The sequence below is a fragment of the Agrilus planipennis genome, unplaced genomic scaffold (genome assembly GCF_000699045.2).
Source record: "Agrilus planipennis isolate EAB-ADULT unplaced genomic scaffold, Apla_2.0 scaffold12, whole genome shotgun sequence".
Taxonomy (NCBI): Eukaryota; Metazoa; Arthropoda; class Insecta; order Coleoptera; family Buprestidae; genus Agrilus; species Agrilus planipennis.
Genome location: NW_020439003.1, coordinates 1,139,073 through 1,164,805, shown reverse-complemented (window position 1 = coordinate 1,164,805; position 25,733 = coordinate 1,139,073). Strand labels below are relative to the sequence as shown.

General features: G+C 29.6%; 2 protein-coding genes across 3 annotated transcripts in view; one reads left to right on the top strand and one right to left on the bottom strand.

Moving 5' to 3' along the window:
• LOC108733301 (pinopsin) overlaps positions 1-25,733 on the bottom strand; it is a 96,151-nt gene that overhangs the window by 21,000 nt on the left and 49,418 nt on the right. The window contains exons 1-2 of one of the 2 annotated variants that reach the window (XM_025975990.1): positions 12,705-14,237; positions 11,778-11,822 (exon numbers count right to left, since the gene is read on the bottom strand). The gene's annotated coding sequence lies outside the window, so the exon portion shown is untranslated. Of the gene's footprint in view, positions 1-11,777; positions 11,823-12,704; positions 14,238-25,733 lie in introns of those variants that run through there. The other variant, XM_025975991.1, reaches the window with a different exon arrangement.
• On the top strand, positions 421-24,944 carry LOC108733353 (proton-coupled amino acid transporter-like protein pathetic). Its single transcript, XM_025975984.1, has 8 exons — positions 421-654; positions 4,409-4,480; positions 8,074-8,175; positions 10,144-10,294; positions 21,071-21,192; positions 21,639-21,723; positions 23,036-23,493; positions 24,473-24,944. The coding sequence occupies exons 2-8, from the start codon at positions 4,422-4,424 to the stop codon at positions 24,873-24,875; spliced, it is 1,380 nt and encodes a 459-aa protein (XP_025831769.1). The 5' UTR covers positions 421-654; positions 4,409-4,421; the 3' UTR covers positions 24,876-24,944.

Genomic DNA, 25,733 nt, shown 5'->3' with positions numbered 1-25,733 from the left:
GAAGAAAGATGTAATCATTTATAAGAAAAGCATCAAGAAGAAAAGCTGTTGTGCACGTACTACAATGTGCAAAAAATGAACGCCAAAAAAAACGGCCGTACTTCTGCAGAATATTAAATATTTAAAAGTATCTATATGTGTAAAAAAAATAATTTATAATGCTCAAAATTAGTATTCTCAGTCACGTTAAACATTTTATTTAAAAAAAGCAAAAATTCTCATTATTTTTTTACCGCATATAAATAAGGATTTTAAAGTACCTGGAATTCAAAAAATACATTTGTGTAATTTGTTTATTTTCTGTTTGACTAACTCGGGACATAAAAAGGCGATGCACTCATATGGCAGATATAACGTTTAACGTTAGCTTTTGTTCTAACAAACAAATATATAAGAACATTATAGACAGATAGTGCACACAGTGTTCCCCCGAAAGTGTAAGTAGTATCTGGTTGATCTCCCCACTTATATATATTTCCTATCTCTCAGGTGCTACATTTTATTCGTTACTCTTTATACCTTTGTACATTCTCCTTTTAATTAGCACTCGTTCAGTAGTGATTTTTAAGTGTACCGGCATCTACGTACGCAAACTTAATGTGTTTAAATCAAAATTTCGGACGTTCTTGAAAAGTTTTGGAACTTTAAATAACGGTACGTAACAATGTTATACTTATACTTTTGTTATAATTCCACAATATATTTGCTTTCTACTTTCAACCAAAACAAAATTTTATTACAATCGAAAATCGTAAGGTGTATACCTTTAACTTCGGAAAATTTGTTTCGATAAGAGGGGGAAGAGGGCGCCTTGAAGTCATTGCTTATCATGATAAAAGTTAATTAAAAGTTTCGACGGCAATTTAATGTAACTGATTAATCGTTAATCGCTAATGTACAATATAATTAAATTATACAAGTGTATCAATCAATTTAAGTAAAAAAAGTAGCAAAATAGTAGGTTCACATTGCTTAATTTCCATGAAGGCTTAATAATCGTTTACTGTTTGCTACCTTTTATAACGTAAATGTTGCATCAACATCTTTTAATCCCATATTATACATAGGTACGCGTTTTTACATTTTATTACAATTTAGCGAATGAGATAAGGTGAGGCTATTGTGTTAATGTTAAGGTATTTAATATTAAATTTACTCGGTGCAGTGATCTACGATAATTTAATAAATTTTGTTGATTCGTGAATAATTACCGAGTGCAACTGTGTCTGATTATAATGAACAGTAAATAGCAATTATTTGCCCATGATCTTTTCTGAAATTTTAATACCAAAGCAAATCATTTTTTAGTTTTCGTTATAACATAAGCACATTTTTGCAGCTCGAAATTAATTAACACATATTATACTTAAGAACACTGGTTTACCTTTTAATAAACATATCGCTATGTTATAATGTGTTCTGCGCAGGTCTAAATTTGTAATTAGTTGAATAACTAAACATCCAATTAAAGGATGTTAAAGGATGTTCACCAATTTTTTGACGTGTTGGATGTGTTGTAAATGTCAATGTTCGATAGCAGGATCATAAATAGGAGGTAGTAGCAATGGACCAAATGATATCGACGAACCCCTTGGTTAAAATAAATATAACAGGCTATGCTATTAAAAAATTAAATTCTAATAATTCTTTTTAAATTTAATAACAAAACTTACTGAATTTTCAATTACCTTTTTCATGTTTTCCTCGTAAGCACAACAGACAAATATCTCTAAATTCATGAAGCATTTTGACGATCATGCTTTGCTTATAATTAAAGAACTACCGACGGCTTTTTAAACACCCAGTAGACTCAGATCGATAGTGTCTTAAAAATTGATAGAATAAAAATTAAGATAACGTCTTCCTAATTTACGAATAGTTACAAATACGTGCAACAAATAAGTATAATAAATACATAATTTTGATTATAAACTAAATTTTACTCAAATAGTAAAACAAAATTAGTAATAATATTTAGCAATGGAAAAGATACCTCTCTCGAGTCGATAGAAATATAAATGTCAAGTACCTGTATTATCAATTCAATTGTTTAAGCGAAAATTAGTTGCTACATCTACTTCAAAATAGTTTTAAATGATATGGTGACGCAAAAATATTGTATGTTATCAGTAATTTTCAATAAAGACTTTTTTAAATTGCTTCGATATGTCTACGTTTGTCGGAAGATGTATGGCCTCAATCAATAGATCATTTTCAGATTGATATGTATACATAGTTATTAATTACGAACGAAAAATCGTGATAAAACGCAGATACACGTGAAAATCAAATGAAAAAGCTTTTGAAATAATTGTTGAGTTGAACAATACACTAAAGTTAATATTTTTGTAAATGTATCTATCGCGGAGAAAAATGAATTGTGAAAAGAATCAATAAGGGGCTTTTCACTCGTATGCAACCTAAGGAGAATAGATTTAGTTGTAAATTACTAAATTAACGAAGGAAACATTGGAATTTACTAAGTAAACTGTAATAATCTCTATATATTTACATCTGCTTTTANAAGGACACTGGCAGGTGTTTGGCCAGTCGTTTCGTGGACAGATGAGCGGTATGCCATTAGGAATAAAGGCAACTAGATATATTTACATCTGCTTTTAATTCAAATTTTTTATATTACAATTTAAATTAAATCAATCAACTAATAAATTCAATTTATAGTTAAGATAAAAGTAATTTTTGTCTTTTTGATTCGGATGAAACTTGGCTAAATTGTAAGCAAGTTTAGGCGATGTTAAGGTCATGTTACACGAGCGTGGATCGGCAATTCACGCGTCATGTAACATGACCTTTACACGGCGCGTGAAGCATGGATCGGCATTCCACGCGCCCGGCGCCGCTATGAAGAGAAATCAAAGAAACCTCTACGGCCTTTAGACAAAACCAAAACCATAAACGTAGTTTTAACATAAGAAAAAGAAACAACGGCTAATTAGGGAACAGTAAACTAAAAACATTGTATGAATCGTAGGATAAGGTTTTACCCCGTGCCATTAATGATTTTATTTTTATTTATCAACGACCAGCCTATCACTAACAACTATAGCTAACGACTAGCAATATTGTTTCATTTTAATTCAAGGCTAACACGATAAAAAATGCAAAACGACTTTTGTCTTCTACCAATTGAAATAATCTGACATATGAAAGTTAATATGAAAAGTACTGCTTTGTTTATTTTCTTCTTGGATGTTGTGAATGTAAGAATTAAACCAAAACCATACTAAGTTTACTAAATGAGACGCAAAACTTCATTTTCTTTCTATTTGGGATTTGGCTTCAAATTAATATTTGGGCCAAATAATGTGATTCGTGTTCCTTACTATAGGACTGTAAATAATAAGGGTGGATGTATTTAGGTGGTAGAAATTGGCTGAAACCAATGAACGAGAAGAGTTTTGTCTTTACGTAACCCAAGTCCAAGGTTCATACCGATCTAAATTACCTCTACCAATTTCCGTATGATGAAGTTAAGGACATTACTACTACTATTAGATCATCAATATTACGTACTTTTCTGCATCTGCCTGCAGTGACGTTAGTTCGTTCTTTCATGAGATAGAGAATAAATAATGGGTTTTGTAAATAAAATAATATCTTAAATATTTAAAAATCAAAATTATAACTGTTACTTTCCGTCCCAATGATTGTAGACTAAATCATACTATTTATTTTAATACAAAAGATTAAGGAAAATTTTTGAAATTCTAAGATGACGACTCAAGTCCGTACCTTGGATTTTCATGAAATTTCATCGTTCCAAAAGCAACATACATTAAGAAACGAAATACATATTTATAAATAAACTGTTACTAAACGTTCATTATTTGTATTGTTGCTAATATATAATGGGCAATTATTTATGTAAAGAAATACACCTTAAGTACTTTATGAATTAATTATTAATAATAACCTATGACATTTGTTAATACTCCTACATTGTGGATCGTAAAAGTGATCATTGCAAATTTTGTTTAAAGCAGCCCCTTCATGGTGCTTCTAAAGTGCCTACCTCTTATTTGAAACAAACAACTTTATGTAATGACGATTTAATACATTATTACTTAATAACAAAATTGCATCCTATGACGTATCTACTGTTCTTGTCTTTGTACTTATGTAGGTACATTGTATATACTTTCTCTTTTCATGCAACACAAATATTAAGTCAACCGAAAGAAAACAGTTTTTTAAATCTCACGATATACCTAGTGACAATAAATACTTTGATCTTTCACTTTTGCTAGAAAAACAATTTTAGATCATTGCGAGTTAAAGCAAGTTTTCCGTTTTAATTAAGATTCAGGCAGTGTTGTTTTACTTTTCGGCGTATTTTGTGGTTTGGGGAACGAACTTCGTGACTATTATCTTTTTCTTTCGTTTTCAGAACTGAGTGCGAAATGACCGAGGAGAAAGAAAAATATCCTTCAACCTTCACCATCGACAACTTCAGTTCAACGTAAGTGCAATAATTAATTATAACAGATATACACAATTTTAAAAGGATACTTCAACAACTGATACCTGATATATCAGCTTAAAATTTTCGGAATTGAGAAAGCAATTAATTTTTAATCATTGCATATGTCGGCAAAAAAAATGTATAAGTACTCACTGGTGTAACTGTTGCAATAACGAATTTAAAGTGTTTTTAAAATGGAAATTACTGTAACTTCGGCGGCTTTATGTGCATAGATAAGCAGTGGATCCACACAGAAGAAATTCATTGTTATTAGTTACAATGTCAAGGATTCTAAATTTTTATTGAAGATACAAATATTTTTTGAAATATCTCACTAGAGAACTAAATAAAAAAAAGAATTTAAAAAGCACCTACACACAGGTTCAATAACAATTTACTTGTCAACATGTTTCTGTTTGGCATACACTTAAAAAAACTTGTTAATAAGTAGACAGTCAAGGCCACAAAGGACCCTTAATTATAAGCTATTTTTATGCACCTGTACATGCAATAATAATATTTAATAATAATACCTAATGTGCATTAGTCAGAACTTCAAAATTTTTTTAATGTCAGAAACTCCTTAATTGGTAGAATTAGAAAAAGCATAAAAATAGGATGAGGTTTTGTTATTTTTATTAACCTATTTGTTTATTATTACGCATTACAAGTTACATTATTTGAAAATCTTTTCCAAGATTCTGAAAAGTTCAACTGCAGTTTTCTCGAAAACAATTGAAATTATCAAATTGAAACAAGTATAACAATATTACGTAAAAGTGATGTTTATATCATATTTTATAACAAAAATTACCGAAAAGTTTTATTATCCTATTTTATGGTTAAAGTTACACCTCTCTACTAATTTTGTACACGATTTATGAAAATTTTGTGAAATTATTACCAAAAGAAAGAAAATAATATGTAACTTTTAAAACCCTATACCTTTTCTTTTTTTCTTGTTAAAATTTTAATACATTTAAAACGTGCTTCAATAAATATAAATAAGAACTCTTTGTTATTGTGTAAAATATATAGATGATTTAAACGCTTTCTAGTCATTTACAATCTTCAACATTATTTTAATCGTTTTAAGGATGAATAAAAGCTATCTCTGTCCCTTCATGATCCTGAACATCAACATTTAATTAAGGTCAAACCATTATATTTTAGTCCAAAAAATGCAAATATTTAATATGCAAATTATAGATATTTAGGGCTAAAAAACATATAGCAAAATATAAAATGGAATATCAACAAAAATAGTCTATCTAACTGGGTTACATAATCTTACAATTTATGTAAAATGTATGTAGGTACTACATCATAGAAACAAGTGCAGAAACTAAGGCAACAATGCGACCTTCGTTATGAGTGACACAAATACAGTGCCTAGCCTTTTTTTATTGCAAAATTCTTCACTATACATATACATTAAGTATAGATTGACATATCGCTTATTCATTTTTAATTCTGTAATCCCTAACAAGAACGTGAGTTACATTTGTATCAGTCAATTTTCCTTCTTTTCAAAAAAATCGATTGCAACAGGGATTTTTAGAATACTTGACATTGATAATAAAAAAAATTGGAAAAATTTTGTCATATAGCATATTGTTTCTCATCGGTTTCCTTTTAGTGGCACTTCAGTTTTTATCTTACGATTGTCGCCTTTTTCTGTACTTCTACAAAACCTTTTCAATCCACAATGAATTATTAATTCGAACAAACTAACGTAACAATAACGAAATTCTGAATTAATTAAGTATATATAGACAGGTTCTTCAGTAAAATACAGCCTGTGGTTGAAGACGTCATCATATTCACGTCAGAAACCTTGCAATTTGACGATTTTTTTATAAGTGAGTTTCCACTGCTGCACAATATCTTCTACATTTCATGAATATTATTAGCAATGGCAAGGTCAAAAAATACAATATTATCTTAAACTCAAAATATTAAAATATGGTTTTTATTAAATTTTTTAAATTAGCCTTTCATTTGTAATTGACGCAAACTACACAAATTTAAATCGGTTTAATTTTACTTAAANTTTATTGTTTATGCTTTGTTGTTTTGTATAATGAATTTCAATGAATGCTGAAGGCCTAATCAAAACTTTAACATACGAAACATTAATGAATTACAGCAAGAAAATGTTCCAAAAATAATTATTCAAACCATGTTTACCTATTTCTAAACTAAATCTAAACTAAGAAGAAAGATGAATAATAAAAACAAGAACCATAATTTTTAGGATACTTGGATGGGTTATTAAATAATTATCAAACCATATTTATCTGTTTTCAAAAATACTCGAAATTTTAATGAAAATTATAACGTGATAAAATCTTCGAATGGAAATTTTTACACTCTCAGACGATACGGTTTTGAGTATTTGCAAAATAAAATATACGTATAGGTAGATACCTACCTTGTCCTACTTAAAACAAGATTTAGCAATTTTTGCAGAATTTGAACTCGTATTACGAAAAAAATAATCATTAAAAAACCTAAATGCCAAACTCCCAGTTAAAAAAAAGGTTTACATCTCTTCGCCAGTATATGGATTATGGATGCAATAAAATTAAACAGCAGGTGCTTTCTATATATTTACCTGCCTAATAAAACTTATCATTAATTACATGTTTCAAAGATTATCGTAATACATGATTTACCACTGGAATTACCTTATCTGTTTAAACGATTGCTACCTTATCATAGACAACAAGAAATTCTTTTTTTTTTTTAATTAAGATCAAAATTATAACTATACTATGTCCATTAATTTTTACGATAACCATTCAACAAACAAAATCAAAATGATATAAATGCGATCTTATTCGACCAGAAATGTGAAAAAACGCGAATAATTATGTACAGAATGATTCACAAACAGGATGTATCAAGTAGGAGTATTATTACAAAATCAGTGAATTGCTGTTTTAAGCTAATAAACCAAGTCATAAAAATTGTTCAAATAGCAACATTGAATGTTGCTAATACAATAAGGACAGTAAGGAGAACGCTAATTAATAAAATTATTGACTTGATATTTTCAAATATTTCTCCATACATTTTTAAAATTTTAGTGTGATTATTTTATTGCGGTTTTGAAAATGTTTCTTTGAAAAATTACATTTAATTGCATACATCCAAACAAAACAATAACTCAATAACAATGAAGCATTCAGCACATTGTGATCTTGATCGTTATTGCTATGATGATTCCTGAGAATTTTGTAAAATTATAAAATTGTTTTCACTAATCTGCAGTGTTATTGTTCAATACCGACATAAAAATAGAAGAATTAACAGTGGGGCCTTTGTCTACTTTTTGTTTTTGTTAAAAATCTGGTAGAAAATAGAGCACCCTAAATATCTCAAATCTAAATGCCAAAAACAACCAGGGACTAAAGAAAAAAGTACTCTTCAATCCCTGAGGAACATTGTTAACTGAAAAATTCTTCGGTCGTTGAAACCGCCAAACACTCCATTCTTCTTAATCAAAATTCTAATATTTACGTGACTGTTTTTAGTCAAAAGTTATGCAAGAATCTGAAGAATCTTATTGTTCTATTCTTTTGCAGAACTAAATTGGAAAGCAACGAGGTCAAGGTACCAGTTGGCAGTAAAGAAACTCTCAATGACTATAACCCATTTGACCATCGACAATTGGAGCATCCGAATTCGTAAGTGTCCACGAAAAATGTCAAATCTTCCCTAACAAATAATTTTTCCTATCTTGTTAAATTTAATGTGTATTCAATTACAAACAAATGTAGTTACTGCAATATATGGTAGATAATCGTTAAGATTAAAACCTTACATAATATCTCTCAAGGTACACGATGTAAGAATGAATCTACTATACTGATCAAACACGTGTTTACTTTTACTTACTAATTAAAATAGCTTTCGTTTATTTTGTTGTCTCTTGAGTCTTGCAACATAATGCAATCAGCCATAAAGTAAAAGAAAACCAATAAGGATTTCGAAACTAATCAGTAATCATGCATGCTGCTGCAGTTTCTCAAAGAAAATAATTTATTTCAATACATAAGAAGAAGAAGAAGAAGGAATGAATATAAATAACTATATACCTATGATCCGGTCTACTTTCTTTTTAAACATTCAAAATCTTACAAAACTGTAAAATTGTTATCTTTCTTTAATCGACAACGGCACACACAAATGCAAATGAACCTATGCAAGTGGATCTCTATACATTGTCAGATTCTCTTTTCGTAAATTTATTCAGGTGCGTAGTTGATAGGAAGGGTCGTGTTTTTTCACCCCCGAAAATTACAAAAGTTGAATAAATAATAGCGCCCTAATTAAATGTGTCTACATGTCAAATCTATCTATACATCGAAGACGCGATCAACATCATTAAAGACAATACAACTGAAGGGATAGATATATAGGGGCAAAAGATTAGTATGCATACATTTGCAGAATATATAGCAGTCTAGCAAAGAGGAGTTAGAGATAAAATGGAAGCGGTATTGACAAAACATTATTATAAGAAAATAAACAAAACTAAAACAAAAATACTGGTATGCAGGGGAGGAGAAAGTAGAGAAAGTGCGAATATAAAGATAGGAGACGAAAAAACTGATTTTATAGGTATCTAGGAAGTCAGGACGGTAGTAGAAGTAGTGCGGATATAAAGCAGAGGATAGCCCAGAGTCAAGTATTTATAAGAAATTATCGTTATTATTATTGTTATAAATCCATCGTTAATGGATTATTAATAAAAACTTTGCCTGTAAAAGCCTACCTAACGGCGCTGCTTAATGATATAAATTACAATTTTTCCCTAGTCCTTAAAATTAAAACAAGTTCTAAATAACTAAATGTAGTCATAGGGTAAATTTCTTTTTTTTTTTCTAGTTAACAAAGTTATGTTTTATAATATATCTAGTTTCATTCATTTCTTGGATTGCGAAACAACTATTTACAGCCTTTATTGATTTATGCGTTAGGTACTTAAACGCTATTGTACATAAGTTATTGTACTTTAATCTATTAGCGTTTATTGACCAATAAACTATTTTTGGACCTACCCATTCATAAATTCGTATAGATTACCGCAATTGAAACTCCTACTTAATAAGACCATTTAAACAAATATTGCTATGACAATTGATGAGTTCATTAAAAAAAATATAAAATCACATAGGTAAAATAAAAAATACCCTTCGCTAAACGTGAACTATTATGTGTGTTTTAAACTACAAATTCCACAAATTAAAAATATAGTACAATAAAAAATGTATTGTATACCATAAAGGTAATCATCATCATCATAAACTCGTCAGTCTTAAGACTGATTGAACACGCACCTCCTATCCTGATTTAATCTTCGCATTTCCCTAAAACTACAACATCCTTTTAATTATTTGTGAACTGTAAGCCAATCTAGGTCTACCTCTATTCCTCTCAGCTCGTTTTTTCCTGCTTATAATATGTTTCTAACTAGTCCTTCATGTCTGAGAAGGTGCCCTACCAACCTATCTCGCTTTTTCGGTCACTTCTTCTAATTCTTCGTCCCTTATTCTTATATTCACTCTTTCCCTACTTTATTTTTCCTTACTTTCCCTATACTATTTTTGATTTACATTTATCATAAAGATAATTATTTTTATTGTTTTCAGAACATTCGGGGCTTTAGCTCATCTTTTAAAGAGTTCGTTGGGTACAGGTATTTTGGCTATGCCAAACGCCTTCAAAAATGGTGGTCTTCTTTTTGGTTTTATTGGAACCCTTCTTGTAGGAATCGTCTGTACCCACTGCGTTCACATATTGGTAAGTTTATTGTCTTTAATCACTGTCTTATATTCCTACCAATAACTGATAACAATTACCTATTTGACAAATTCCTCTGCGCTACCTAATTACAAAAGGCGCTGATCGAAATAATTTGTGTATTTACCTTTTCTGATTTCTATTTAATACAAATTTAAAACAATTTGATGATGGTTGAAAAAACTACATCAATGTCGTTAATGATTTTTATAAAATACGAAAATAATCAGAGATCACAAAGGGGAATAAATGGAAAATATTTTACTTTACAACGGGACAGGATTTGCAACAATAGGACTATTTAACATTTTTTACCTTTTATTATAAATAATATACGACGAGACATCTGTGACCTCAAATTACCAGTTCCAACCGGTTGACTTAAAACGTTTTACGTTAAATACCGAGTTCGATGGTTTTATGTAATAACACTTAATATTTATGGGTATGCAAACTTTTGTGGACAAGTTTTTTTGCAAATGATTTGCATAAAGTAAACAAATATTATCCACTGGCTTATTACACAAATTAATTGCTACCTGCTAAAGTATTACATCGTTTATAAGTCAATGAAAGTGAATGTTGTATCACACATAATACGCATACAACAGGTATGTATCCAGTGAAGGTGATACGAAGATTTATGCTCACACAAATAAAATAGAAAATACTTTTCGAAGTAATTTTTGCGGAAAATTTATCAATTTCTTGTTTTTAAAAATATGTTGTTGTCTTTTTATAATAACAGATGTATCTATAATACTGTCATACAAATTTTAACAAATTTTTTTGTTAGTGTACGAAGTATGAAAAATTATCATCTCGAGGAATACAAATTATACCTACCGCTTTGGAATGCGGACAATGCCTACCTTGAACGAAATTCAAAACATTATCGCAAAAAGTATTAACTATTTTCTTATTACGTCAGCGTACGATGTTTTTATATTTATTTGGAAACCATTTAAATGCAAGAAGTAGAATTACGGATTGTTTACTACTAGATACTAAATATTTTATACGATGAAGATTTTCCGGGCTAACGATCCGTGGTCAAGTGGAATTTTTATTTCTTCCAGACGTTTCGTTCGAAACTGCGCCGAACATTTTCAATTGAGACGGTGGTGGTTGATGGTGAAGAATACTACGAAGCAACCACCACCGTCTCCATTGAAAATGTTGGGCGCAGTTTCGAACGAAATATCTGGAAGAAATAAAAATTCCACTAGACCACGGCTCGTTAGTGCGGAAAATCTTCATCGTATAGACTCCGGCCGTGAAAGCCTACAAGATTATACTAAATATATTATCAGCTATCATTTATGGAAGAAGTTTTCCACTCTGTATTTTTCATTACGAATTCCACACATGCGAAACGGATATATTTTAATTTGAATATCGAATAAACATAGCACCAAAGATGTATCAGAATAAACAAAATATTGAAACCACATAATAAATTCATATCATTTGAAAAACTTACCGAATTTCTGCTGGATCAACAACCACCTCGAATGGAATTTCTGTTCTGAAAAATAAAATTACATAAATACTCCTTCAAAACGTTTCGTTAGTTTCCTCAAAAAATTAATTCATTTTAATAATAATTTTCCAAATATGAAATTAATAATAATAATGCCTGATAAAGACAGAACCAAACTAAAAAATCGAACCAGAGTAAATTAGTAATTTCTTCATTAATAAGTACAATCGTTCTACCCATAAACGATTTGTACAGTGACTTACTCATTTTATCATAATAGAGTAGGTACAATAATTAAGCTGTTAATTCTATTTTTTAACAAATCTAAGCAATTAGTACCTAAAGTGCTTAAACGTATTGTTCTTTTGTCATTTGTTATATAAAGAATGTTACTAAGAACAAAGGAAGCAGTTTTTCAATCTTACAGATAAATAAAAAAAGTAAAGTGCCTACTTAGGTAAAGTATAGTTATTGATGTATTTAGTATTAAAACAAATGTACCTTACGGTTAATCCCATTTTGGCCTAAAATAATCCGATTTTCTGTAAATTTTCATAAATATGATTAAACAAATGTTAATTATTCGCATAAAAATACTCAAACCTTCGTATTCCAGGACCTGTTTGCACATTTAATTAATGATAATAATAACTGATAATTTGATCGATTTGTATTATGTATATTTATTTGTATTAGAAAATGATATACCTATAATAACAAAATATTTGGATTAAACAATTAATACTGTATATTTAGATAATAATTTTATCGTTTAAAAATGAAAAATTGATCGCTTAGTATCTTGAAACCTCGCTACATTTAATAAAGGCAATAAAAGGATATAAGTACTTCCTTTGCTAATTTATATAAGGCAATGGAATATACATATATAATTAACTATCACTTAATATATAACATAGTACTTACATAAACCACCCACTACAATATCCTTTAGCAGTTATGCACATTTTTTAACCATTATTTTAGCGTAAATCGAGCCGAAACTACACGTAAAATTAATCGACCGAAATACCGAAAGCCATTTTGCTACAATGATGTCTCATTCTGATCGTTTCTAACGAAAGATATACATTCGGTCAAATGATAATGAAAGGTTATTTGAGCAAAAACGCCATTCTCGAATAAGACTGTGATCTTATAAACAAACAAATGTAAATTAGACTGTGAAACAATTGTATGACTGCACAGCAAATCATTTCGATATAGTGTTAACTTAAAAATGTATTTTAACCGTTGTTTTACAGAAAAACTACTTCTTTCTTTTATTGCAATTTTTATAATTTATACTTACAGATTATGTACGACATACATCACAAAAACAACAGTAGAACAATTAATTGTTACATACAACATGAAAAAACCTATAACTATAGTTTTTTATATTTTTGTACAGGACTTTTCGAATAATATGCGTTACTCCCTTTATTTGATGGGAACACCGGGAAATTTGTATTCAAAATTTTAATGCATTATTTTTATTCGTTTCTTTTATATTGTCTTAGTTCTATAACAAATTATTCTAATCATCGTACTGTTCGTTTGATATCCATGACAAGGGATTAAGAAAAAAGAAATATTTTCCATGTTGGGAATCCCCCGCGATAATTAACTTGCGGTAATAATGCCTCTTGCATCGTCACTTGGCAGTTGACTTTAGTATGACCCACATTTGTCACAAACATGTAATTTACGTGTTATAATTCGTAATGATATTTTTATTTTCATCGTTTACATAAAAACAATTTTTTGTCCTCTTTTTTACTACTGCAAGTACAGTTTATTGTTTGTGAGTTAATAATAAAAAGGTAATAAGTATGACATTTACAAAATGTAAATCGGTATTGATGACTGCATGTGTCATTCCACGAAGTCAATGTGTATAAAGCAGGCAAGGCTGAATCCATACAAAACCATAAAATAACTGGTAGGTATTGAGCAAGTAATTGCATTTATTAACTTCAGGCCTTGGTTGTAATATCAGATAGTTGATTATGGCGATCATTTTAAGCAGAGGATTTTATAGTAAAATATCATTTGTATCGTGATTGTTATATTGTTACCTGCAGTACTTATCCACAATACTCCTACGGTATTAAAAGATCAAAAAGGTTTTAGAAACCAAAACATATTGACAAACAAAGAGTAATTGTGTGTTATGATAATTGCAATACCATCCTGGAGTAAAACTCAAATATATACATCTTTTGTGCCAGCTTTGTAGTCAAAAGAGAACCTTTTTTTTTAAAGAAGAAAACTTTTTAAATCAAAAACTAACTTTAAGGAATAAGAGATCAGGAAAAACAATACTGTTGAAAAATGACATATATTCAAATGCAGATTATAACAAAATTTAATCACCTATTATGTAAGGATTGTTTGTATATGGAACTGTCGTTAAATTTACATATAAGAATAAAATGAATTTCTTAATTAGAAGCACTAACAAGAATGTACATTTGTACATATGTATATATATATATATAACATCATTTGGAATAGGTACATGATGGCTATAATTTTTTGTAATGATAATTACATAAATTACCTTTTTTATTTATTATGTTTGTAAATTCAATTTCCGCCGCTCTTTTTTAAGGATGCAAAATGTTGATATGCCTTATGGTTGAATACTGACTGTAATTAAGTTGTTTTTTATGTATGGAAATAAATTTCGCTTGACATAGTTTTCTAGGGATTCAAAATCTTTCAAAGCATGGAAAGGAAATTGTTATTCCTGAAAAATACAAAGAGTTTATTTTTTAAGATAGTGTGACCGAAGATGGAATCTTATTGTTTTCTAATAAAGGTTGAAAATTATTGAGTCAAGGCAAAAATTTTTTGGAGACAGAAAACAAAATAATTAGGATATTTGTGTAATTAGGTACAACTGACCTCATCAGGGTACGAAATGAGCATAATTCTATCCTTCGGCTTAGGTAATAAAAGTATAAGATACGAAACTATAATTTTTCGCGTAAGGTACAAAAGGAGAAGGTACGAAACGAGAACAAACCGCTTTGCAATACAAGATAAGTATTAACAGTCGAGCATTTTTAAATAAAAATTAATAAAATTTTCGCATTTTTGGGGCAGCTAATAATTTCTTTAAAGAAAATTTTATNAATATTTAAGGTGGTTTGTGGCAATTAATTACAACTGCTAATTAAATAAGAAACTTTACAACAAAATTTATCTTTTATACATTCTCTTTATTGCACTAAAACTAAAAAAGGTGCTTTTCACATTTGTAGCATTATAATTGCAAACCGAATGGTCATTTTAGCTTGTCAACGATAACAAAGTATGCCAGATAAAATTGTAGTCATATTTAAATTTATTACAGCTTATAATTACAGTTAATGTGCCGTCTTGTGATTACGTTTTGCTTTTTAGTGTGACGACATAGCAAGATATTTACGGATATATTTTATACTTAAATATATTTTCTCTTACAGACTTGCCCAAGTGGTAAAATGTTTAGTGGCGTTAGCCATCTTTTTCACCTACAGTCTTCAGTTCTACGTTGCTTACTCGATAACTTGGGGAATAACAGGCAAACATATTTCAACGAAATTTCATAACTTATTACAGAATGTGCATATATCATGTATGTAAATGTTAGATAGAAGACAGTATATAAATTTATAAGTATCTAATATTAAGGAAGTAAACAGGTTTTTTTCCTAAATAACTTTTTAAGAATTGTAGCTTATCTCTAGCAAACAGTAAGAAAATTCCATCTAGCTAACGTTTTATTAATTATACTTACGTATTAAAGGTGAAATACTTAAAGAATGTGCAAATAAGTCAAGTGTTTGACTGGTTATCCTCTGGTCTAATATTGTAACAAACACTTGTTATTTAAGAATCTAGGACAGTTTATTACAAAACGGTAGCAATAATATTTATTTAAAGATTTGATTAAAAAGTTTACCTTTTTATTTGCAAATACTCTTAATAGTTACTTTCCTGAATGTTGCCATGTTCTACGGTTTATGAACGTCAGAAATCAAGAATCAGAATACGTCAGTTACTAAAATGCATGTACTTGTACATACATATTGAAAAAAGTTTTGGGCTTTCTTATATGAGAGCTTGATTTAGGACATGATTTAGAGACAGTTTCAAAGTACCTATTCTTACAGATATATTGTTGAATGTAGAACTAATAGTGCGTCAAATTAAACAAAGCATTAAAATTACATCAAAAATAAATATTAATATTGAAAGACGTACTCAAACTCTGCCAAACTGTCAGCCTCATTAAATGAAAATTTTACTCTGAAAAAATATTCTGTTAATTGCTTCATTAAAAATGTGTGGGTGTATTACAAATAGAAAATAATTTATAAATCATTCCTCTTTATCTACAATTGTATCATTTTCCAAGTAAAGTTGATGGAAATTATGGATGCTAGTATTATTAAGTAGTATATTGTTTATTTATTAATAGTAATATAGTTTCATTAACTGCAGAAATAAGAAAATGATTTCAATTTATTCAGTAATTAATGTACACGACAATCGATGAAAAACCTTTTGCACTTTCTCTTTTCAAAACATTTGGCAAATAATTTAAAATCACTTCAATACCGTTAATTGATTTTCTATTAATGTGTTTCGCTACGTTCATCTTTATGCTCCGTTTCGTTGATGAGAAAACGGAAAAATTTGAAGGATTTCTAGAACATTCCGTGTAGAAGTACATGTTCCAATAAGAAATAGAATTTGTTTACTACTTGCACAAAAGTTCCTTTCAAAAAAAACTTCAAGCTAGTAAAATAAAAGTGCCTGTTTATAGCAAATAACTCTTTCACTTCTAATAAAGGACCCAGGTCAAACCAAGAAGTTTATGGTGTAGAAACTTTTCGCGGTTTATAAATATTTTTTTTAAAAATAAGTGCGTCAGTAACTGTCACAAATGGAGGTCGTCCTTCTAAACACCTATAAGACTATTTAAAAATATTAAAATCCTTATTGTTGTTTAGTTTGTTACATATTATGTTGATAAAACACATTTTTTTCAATGACTTCATGAATATTTGCATTATTGACAATTATCCTTTACGACAACTGATATTTGGCTTTGAAAATCTGATTGTTAATGACATTGCCACAAAATACTCACATGAATTTATTATGCGTTAGAGGCCTTGGCAGAAAAGGAAGTAAGTACGATCATAAATGCAGGGTCGTACTCGTACCTAGATTTTATTTTTGTTTAGGCCAAGAGTGAGTCACATCGTTTTAAATTTTACTTTCGATATAACAGAAAACGACCCGACTTCCGTGAATTTTACTATATAACGCACCTAGACAAAAAAAAAATAAACAATACTTCAGACTGCAAGTTTATTTTCTCCCCTGTTGTGTATGCCCCTTTTCACCGCCTCTTGGCCAGGAAATGTAATTTTCTTAGCCAAGTAATTTAGCATGTTCATCAAGCAAAAAATCGGAAATAGTCATGATTTGGACAAAGAGATAGATACTTTTGTGTCATTAAATAAAACGTGTCATAATTTTGCATTAAGCAAAGGCATCGTCAAAGGATATATACAGTTGAATACAGTTGTACAGTAGTACTTTCAATGTATAAGTTCAAACCCTACAGTAGCTACATCCGTGTATCAGTAAGAAATTATCACGAAAATGCAACGAAGGGAAACTAGGAAAACTCATACATTAGCTATTGCAATAACAAAAAACCTTGAAACAATTTTAAGTCACTTGGATTTTACGTAAGACAGTATGAATTTGGATTTAAATTGCTGTTAACCTTTATTCTTTCAATTAGAACCAGAAATATTTTTTTGAATAAGTTGGTGTCACAAACGGATGATTAGTTAAATGCTGGAGCAATATTTCACTTCAATCGTGACAATACGGTAATACCTTTAATATTTTAATCAGATAAAGAACTACAATAATAGATAATTTTGATAAGACGTGAACTTTATTACCTACGTGTGTTATCATAAAGCCCAGACGTTCCTGTTCTTACACTATTGCTACAATATACTTTGAGTACATAATAATTTTTAATCCGATTATTAGCTACCATTTTTTTATATTCCCAGTAATCCTACCTAATTAATAGATTAAAGTTCTCGAATTAAAAGAGTAAAACAATGTCGCGAATAAGGAGAAAAAAGATGATAAAACTGATAAAAATTGAAGCTTTTTGTTTGTGGTCTAGAATGTTTCTTCAACTGGATGTTTTAACATGAAAATATAATAATGAGATACAAAACGCAACTAATTATTTTCACTATAATTTAATTACATACTTTTTACTTGTTCGTATCACTCGACAACCTATAGCAATGGAAAGCCTATTTAACATAATAATAGCGATAATCATAATAATAAATAATACCTAATGTTTGATAAATCCAATAAGAATTATACAGGGATGGTCTAAAATTAAAACCCAAAAAATAAATGTTACCTCCCTTTCTACCGACAGACTTTACTATAAACTACGGTTAACGACCTTCCAATTTTAATTAATAAAGCTTGATGAGCATGCCACATTAATCTCTTTTGGTTTGATAAGAGATACTTTACTACTATTAAAACCAAAACGAAACGCCACAGTAGCTAAAACTTCGCAATTTACGTTTTTTGATTAAAATTTACTGTCTGAAACATGATGATAACTAATCGTAAGTTTAAAATTAAGAAATATATGTATGTATGACATGAGGAAATGTTATTAACTATCTCTAGAACTAAGAAAGTTCAATTAACCAAATTGATCCTGATCTTTTTTACTGTAGACACTATCCACATCTTAAGAAAATTGTCTTTCTAATATTTTATCAGATATTTCTTCATTAAAATTTGATTTTCTTCAATTTTGTTGTAAACCCCCAAATGCGTTCCAAAATTAAGTTCCAAATCAGAGCAAGACAATATTTTTTTTTATCCTATACGACTATTGGAACTTATGGATTATTGGAGATTACAGTTGGTTAAGATATCCTTATTTGAAAGGACCCCGCTAGATCCTTAACGAAAGTAGCTCTCCTTCAAACTCTTTTGAAACTTTCGATTCTGGTAGTTCTCGGCATGTAACTCAAAAGTCGTAAAAACTCATCAATATATACACATATATGTATACTTGAACGTATTCAATACGTATAATACACATGTATTTGTACCTTGAAAGTCCTTAAGGAAGAATGCAACTTTAAGGGATCCAATCTCAAAAAGATGAGTTTTTACGACTTAGCGCCCATTGAAACTTTTGATCTACATGTAGAGAACTATCACAATCGAAAGTATTTTCCGTAAGTATCTAGCCTGGTCCTCTAGTCATAGAATGTACTTAGGGATTTACTTAAAAGTGTTAGTCAAGCTTAGGATAGATCGGTAATACTCCGAAACGCTTACATTTTGATTATTACATATATAAAAAATTAACCACTGTAGTGGGATGAGATATAGTTATTTGATAACTAAATTTATTTCTAAAAATGGTAAGTTTCTCATATCTGCTACTAAATGGCCCTTTACGTAATTCTTAAATTTAACTGAATAGGTAAATAATTAAAACCCAGCATTCCACAAAACGTTTAGTGGGAGTTCCTACATACTGCAATAGATTTTCTTGTACTTATTAAATACAATTCGCTGTAAAAGTTACTTTTGCATCTATTTCACGTATTCTTGAATTTTTAAGCAGTTAAGTTAACAACAACCTTTTTCTTCATTTATGATTCTAATCAATCGTCACTTTACCTTACAAGGATACATTTGCAGACTATCCTTGCAGAAGTCCAGCATGAATATAATTACAATTTCAATAAATAATTTGAATGGATAAGTCTCTATATGGGATATAAACATGGAAAGGTAATAGTAATTTATAGGTTTGCAGCCTTGATGGTACTAACGTCTATTACGATCATCATAAAAAACATATGTTACTTGTAGGTACCTACAAAAATAAAAAAGTACAAAACCATTGTATCTATGTAGAACATAATTGTACAGTTGATGTGAGATAATTTTTTGATTACGTGTTATCAAAACATACCGACTTTTCATTAATACATAACACCTTTATTTAACCGATTATATTGATGATATTTTCGCATTTATAAAAGGTATATCATAGAAAAAAAGTTAATTGACACCGAAATACCTTCAGATAAGACATAAGAGCAAAAATGTGTTTATGCGCAATTTTATGAAAAGTCTAACTCAAGTAATGTCAACTTTCATTAGTATACAAATATATAGTAAAATCATTGGTGGATAATATTTACCTGCTTTTTATTATGTTTTTCTTTAAAAATATACGAAATCCTGTAAACTAAAAAGTTTTTGTTTTGTTTTTTGTTAAAAATACTTCTTAATTAATAAGTAGATATTATTTTCTACACGCTTTTGTTGTGATCCTGATCGCCGTCCACGTGTCATAACATTTTTAAGGACAACATCAATTTAGAATTGCCGATGGCCGCATAACAATCAGGTCACGACTACGCAATTAGGCTTATGACAACAACATACAAACTGCTGCTAATTACAGTAGTTGATTCATACTGTCCTGTGTCCTATTTAAATGAAATCCTAATATTATGAATGAGAATGTGAGTTTGTCGTTTGTATGTTTATTTGTTTGTTTGTTATGATTTTACGTCTTAACTACTCAGCTGGTCATCATGAAATTTTGTACACAAATTGTCAGGGGTACATAAAAAGATATAGGGTACCTTTTATCAAAAAAAATTCTGTTGCTAAGGGACAGAAAGATTTATTTTCGTCTCGGTAAAGGACAATATTTACTATATATATTTATTAATTTTTAAAACAACGTCCGACGTTTCGCCTAGGTTTGTAGACTTAAGAACTTTCAAGAATAAGTTTAAAATAATTGAGAATTTTTGTGACACATTAACACAAAAAGCCTTGAAAAAGTTTTAAACACTTTTCCTACTATGTATACTTTCCCTGACTGAATTGATAAAACTTGCTAACAATTTCCCTTAAAGATTACCGTTGTTAAGAAAACCTTTTCTGAAATTCTGTTTCTCAATTAGTTATTTTCAAATGGTAAATACTAAATGCAGAAAAGCACGAAGGGTTGGTAAACTGCATGACCGATAAAAATGAATCATAGTTCTTGTAGGATGTGTAATATGTATGAGTTTTAAAGGCCAATGGCATTAAATTTTAGTTCAGGTTCAGTGGAGCACTTTCTAGAAAAACTAATTAGTTTCAAAAGAAAAACTGGTTCTGCAGAATGGGTTTTCTTGTTTCAGGTTAAGGCATCGCATAAAATATGTAGGAAGGCGAAGACTCCATCGTTTGGATTCTCGGAAACTGCCGAAGCAGTTTTCGAATATGGTCCGGAAAATCTGAAAAGATTTGCACCAGCTGCCAGGTATATTTTAAGAAAATATCACGCATACACAGTATAACTTAATGGTTTTCACACCGCTTTTACCTACAAAATACTAAAAATAATGCTATCTTTGCGTATTTTTATTTTTTAAATGGTATAATGTTGTTTTGCTTTAAACTTTAAAAACGAATAAAAAATTTTACAGGTTTATAAAACATTTATATATCGCAAATGCTATCGTAAAGCAATTATTTTCAGTTTAAACATGTAACATTTACGTTTACAAAATAATACATATATTTACTAAAAGTTCTGTACCCTCTCTTTCCAAAGTTACAAAAATAAAAACAGTTCATGTGCATTCATGATGATTGAAGCAGCTACCACTTTTTTGTACTTAATTAATATTTGTTAATTTACTTAATTTTTGGCTACGTTCCTGATGTATGTATATGTGCCTGAAATATATAATGGAAATTTTTCAGGGTGACAGTAGACATTGCATTAGTGGTGACATATTACATGGGAATATGTGTGTATGTCGTTTTCGTATCAGGATCTATCCAACAAGTAAGTTAAAAGTTAACGATTTTAATAACTTTAACATTAACTGAATGTAATAAAAATACAGCATGGTCTTAAGAATTTCTTTGAAACATTGCGTCAATTTAACGACATTAAAAGACAATTCGCTGTATCTACATATATGTATACCTAAACAAATAAATGTTAATTTTTTTTATCACACCGTACAACTAAATGTATCAGCTCCTATAATGAAGAAATGAAGTTGTAGTTGAAGTTGCACCAATATCAATTATACAGTAAAGTAGCTTCTGGAAATTTTCCAATTTGCTATAAAGCGAGATTCAAACTGGTTTATTTAACTTTTTTTATTGCATAACCCGAAGGATTCTTCTGACAGGAATTTCCTCAAACAATCACAATAAAGTCAGCAAGTTACACATATAGGAACAATATTACTGTAAAATTAGTGATTCACGACAAAACTAATTTGGTTTAGTGAATTAACCGCAATTACCACAAAATATTAGCAAGTAGATTATAAGTAACATACATATAACAATATTACAGAGATCAAACATTTATTTATTAATAAGGTGATTTTTCAATTAAAATGCATTTCAACTCTGCCGTGATAAGTACTTATTAATCAAGATTATCAGTCACAACTGTTATGATAAATATTAATTAATCATAATACGTACAAAGTAACAAGTATATACTGCAAAAATGGATTAGTAGGTGAAGATTTAATAAATTGTTGTTTTCACTCATTTTTTTTTTTTTGATAAAAATAGATACTGAAATTATTTTTTTTAAACGATTACCAGCATAATGCTAAAAATTTCACTCGTATATGATCATACAGTAATAAGTTTGCAAAAGTCAAATTCTGAATTGTACATTTATGTCTATCAAAAACTTAGGGCCTCCAATTGCTTTAAATGATTGTTAGATAACTTTCAAGGAATAACTTATTTCGTTAACAAAAGAACAAATCCTTAAATTATATGATAATTAATACGTTATATATTTGGTATTTTATTTTAAATAATTTTGTCTGGGGAGATTTTGATCTCTGCAAAGAAAGTGTTGTTATTAAATCATCTATGATCTACGATTTTCGTTTCACAATAATATTTTCGTCCTCTTAAATTTTGTGGTTAAATAAATAAAAGCCCAAATTTGTTTCACGACCTGAGGTTCTGAGACAAATATACCTAAACCTAAAAGCGAACTAAAAATATATCAGAAGATAGGGCCTAGGTATAGATATGTATATTACGGCCCAAAAATGGGTTCCACCATTACATTGTTTAGAATTTCGATTTTAAAAAATAATTTCTTAAATTTGCAGCTAGTTGATTATTATTACCCCGATTTAAATTGGAGCGTGCAGATGTACATGGTAATCATCCTACCCCTACTGATATTGATTTGCCAAGTGAGAGAATTGAAATACTTGGTGCCCTTTTCCATGCTTGCCAATATCTTCTTGGTTATTTCATTCGCCATCACGTTGTACTATATGTTCAACGGTTCCTTTACAATGGAAGGCAAAAATCTTATGGCTCCTATTTCGCGAATTCCGCTCTTCCTTAGCACCGTCGTTTTCGCTATGGAGGGAATTGGTCTGGTTATGCCGGTCGAAAACAACATGAAAAAACCCCATCATTTCTTGGGATGTCCCGGTGTGTTAAATACTGCCATGGCTACTGTCGTTGTCCTCTATGGCGTCATTGGATTCTTCGGATACTTGAAGTATGGAGAAGCAACAGAAGGCAGCATCACATACAACTTACCAGTTGATGAAATGTAAGGCCAGACTTTATAGTGATTTACCTCACAGTATAGTTTGTAATTCATGATTTTGATGAAATGCTTATATATATACATAGTTTCGCACCACAGTAAGGTTTCATCACACTATTATCGAAGAAACATTTCGAACATACTTCAACTTTCTCTATTATTATTTTTCACAGATATATTTACCGTAAAGGTGGAAGAAAACTTTTCAATTGAAAAAGTACAACCCCAATTAAATTATTGAAATATGAGACTAATAATTTTAAATTTATCGTAATATTTTACATACACTTACGTATTTCCCCAATTCCATATTTTTTAACTACATATATATGTTAATTCGAGTGTACCTAAACTGATTGCAAAAATATGTGATCGCATACGTAACTTATAAATCAAATTCGTGATGTGTGTAATAGGTTCGGTATCAAACAAAGAGGAAAGTCTTATTTTTAACGTTGCTGATGCGTGCTGATGTCGGGGAAAAATTTTTTTGGACTTGAAAAGGTAATTAAGAATATTTTTCACAATGTTTCGCATTATGTGGACGTTGATTCTTAGATGGTGCAGATGTATAATAAATATATGTGAGCAGTCGCTTTTAGAATTATTATTTTTTATTTTTGCTTAATTACAGTTATTATTTACGTGAAATATTTAAGGTGGTTTGTGGCAATTAATTACAACTGCTAATTAAATAAGAAACTTTACAACAAAATTTATCTTTTATACATTCTCTTTATTGCACTAAAACTAAAAAAGGTGCTTTTCACATTTGTAGCATTATAATTGCAAACCGAATGGTCATTTTAGCTTGTCAACGATAACAAAGTATGCCAGATAAAATTGTAGTCATATTTAAATTTATTACAGCTTATAATTACAGTTAATGTGCCGTCTTGTGATTACGTTTTGCTTTTTAGTGTGACGACATAGCAAGATATTTACGGATATATTTTATACTTAAATATATTTTCTCTTACAGACTTGCCCAAGTGGTAAAATGTTTAGTGGCGTTAGCCATCTTTTTCACCTACAGTCTTCAGTTCTACGTTGCTTACTCGATAACTTGGGGAATAACAGGCAAACATATTTCAACGAAATTTCATAATTTAACTCAAATTGTACTAAGAACTCTCTTAGTTTCTATGACAGTTGGTGTAGCTGCATTAGTGCCGGACTTAGAACCAATCATTGGCTTAGTCGGATCCATTTGCCTTTCCATGCTTGGAATATTCATCCCAGCTGTTGTTGACACTGTCATTTCCTGGGAAGGTGAGCTTGGAACGCTAAAATGGAAACTTTGGAAGAACATAGCTCTCATGCTTTTTGCCTTATTTGCGCTCATATCGGGTTCATACGAAAGTATATTGGGACTGATGAAGTGAAAAACTTATAATAAAACAGAAAAGACAGTAATGGCTCCTTCTACTGTGTAAAAGAGACAAAAAAGACTCGAAACACTGAAGAAATAAACACCACATTATATAGAGAACGAAGCATAAAAGTGATAATCTCGAATTACAATGATGTATAATTGATTAATCACCAAAAAGAAAAATAACTAACTATTTTGGCACATATTAAGTAAGTTTTTCAACATGTGCCATACACCTAATAAGTATGTTAGCTATTTAACTGAATCGATACATATTACAGTAGACTCGTGATAGTGTGAAGATTGCATTACGGAAACTCCGCTTAATGTGACAATTACATTAATTGAATACTCAATAACGTTGTATTTGTGAAGAAACTAAACCTTTGATTACAGAAACTAACGCTCATCGACCTTAAAAATCGAAATTTTGATGGTGCGATTACACCATTGCAGAAAAAAAATATTTTATTTGGTACTTCCTCGCAGTCATATTCGCTTTACAATTAGCTAGGTACGTAGTTAATAATTCGCTTTCAGAAATTTCTGGGCAAAAATTATCCCCCCGACCAGAACTGGCTTTAGATGAGTTTGTTTAATGAATGCTCAATTTTTCGTATTTATTTTGGCAATCATAGAATCTTATTACATATAAGATATAACATTAATTAATGTGAAAAAATCTATAATATGAACAACTGTCTTTTTTCAATTCAACACACTATTGAAAGTCTACTGTAGTAGGTACTTAACAGAATAGACTTGCTTATAAACGTATTTACGGAACTTGTTGAAGTTAGTCGTAAAATATACAAAATATATTTTACAAAGTTACCTGTACTACAAAGATTAAACTTCTATGTTAAAA

Bases quoted from the DNA above. Each gene is read 5' to 3' on its own strand.
- LOC108733353 (XM_025975984.1), top strand. From the start codon at position 4,422: ATGACCGAGGAGAAAGAAAAATATCCTTCAACCTTCACCATCGACAAC. The intron at 21,724-23,035 runs GTAAGTTAAAAG...TTAAATTTGCAG, and splicing joins TATCAGGATCTATCCAACAA to CTAGTTGATTATTATTACCC. The intron at 23,494-24,472 runs GTAAGGCCAGAC...TTTCTCTTACAG, and splicing joins AACTTACCAGTTGATGAAAT to ACTTGCCCAAGTGGTAAAAT.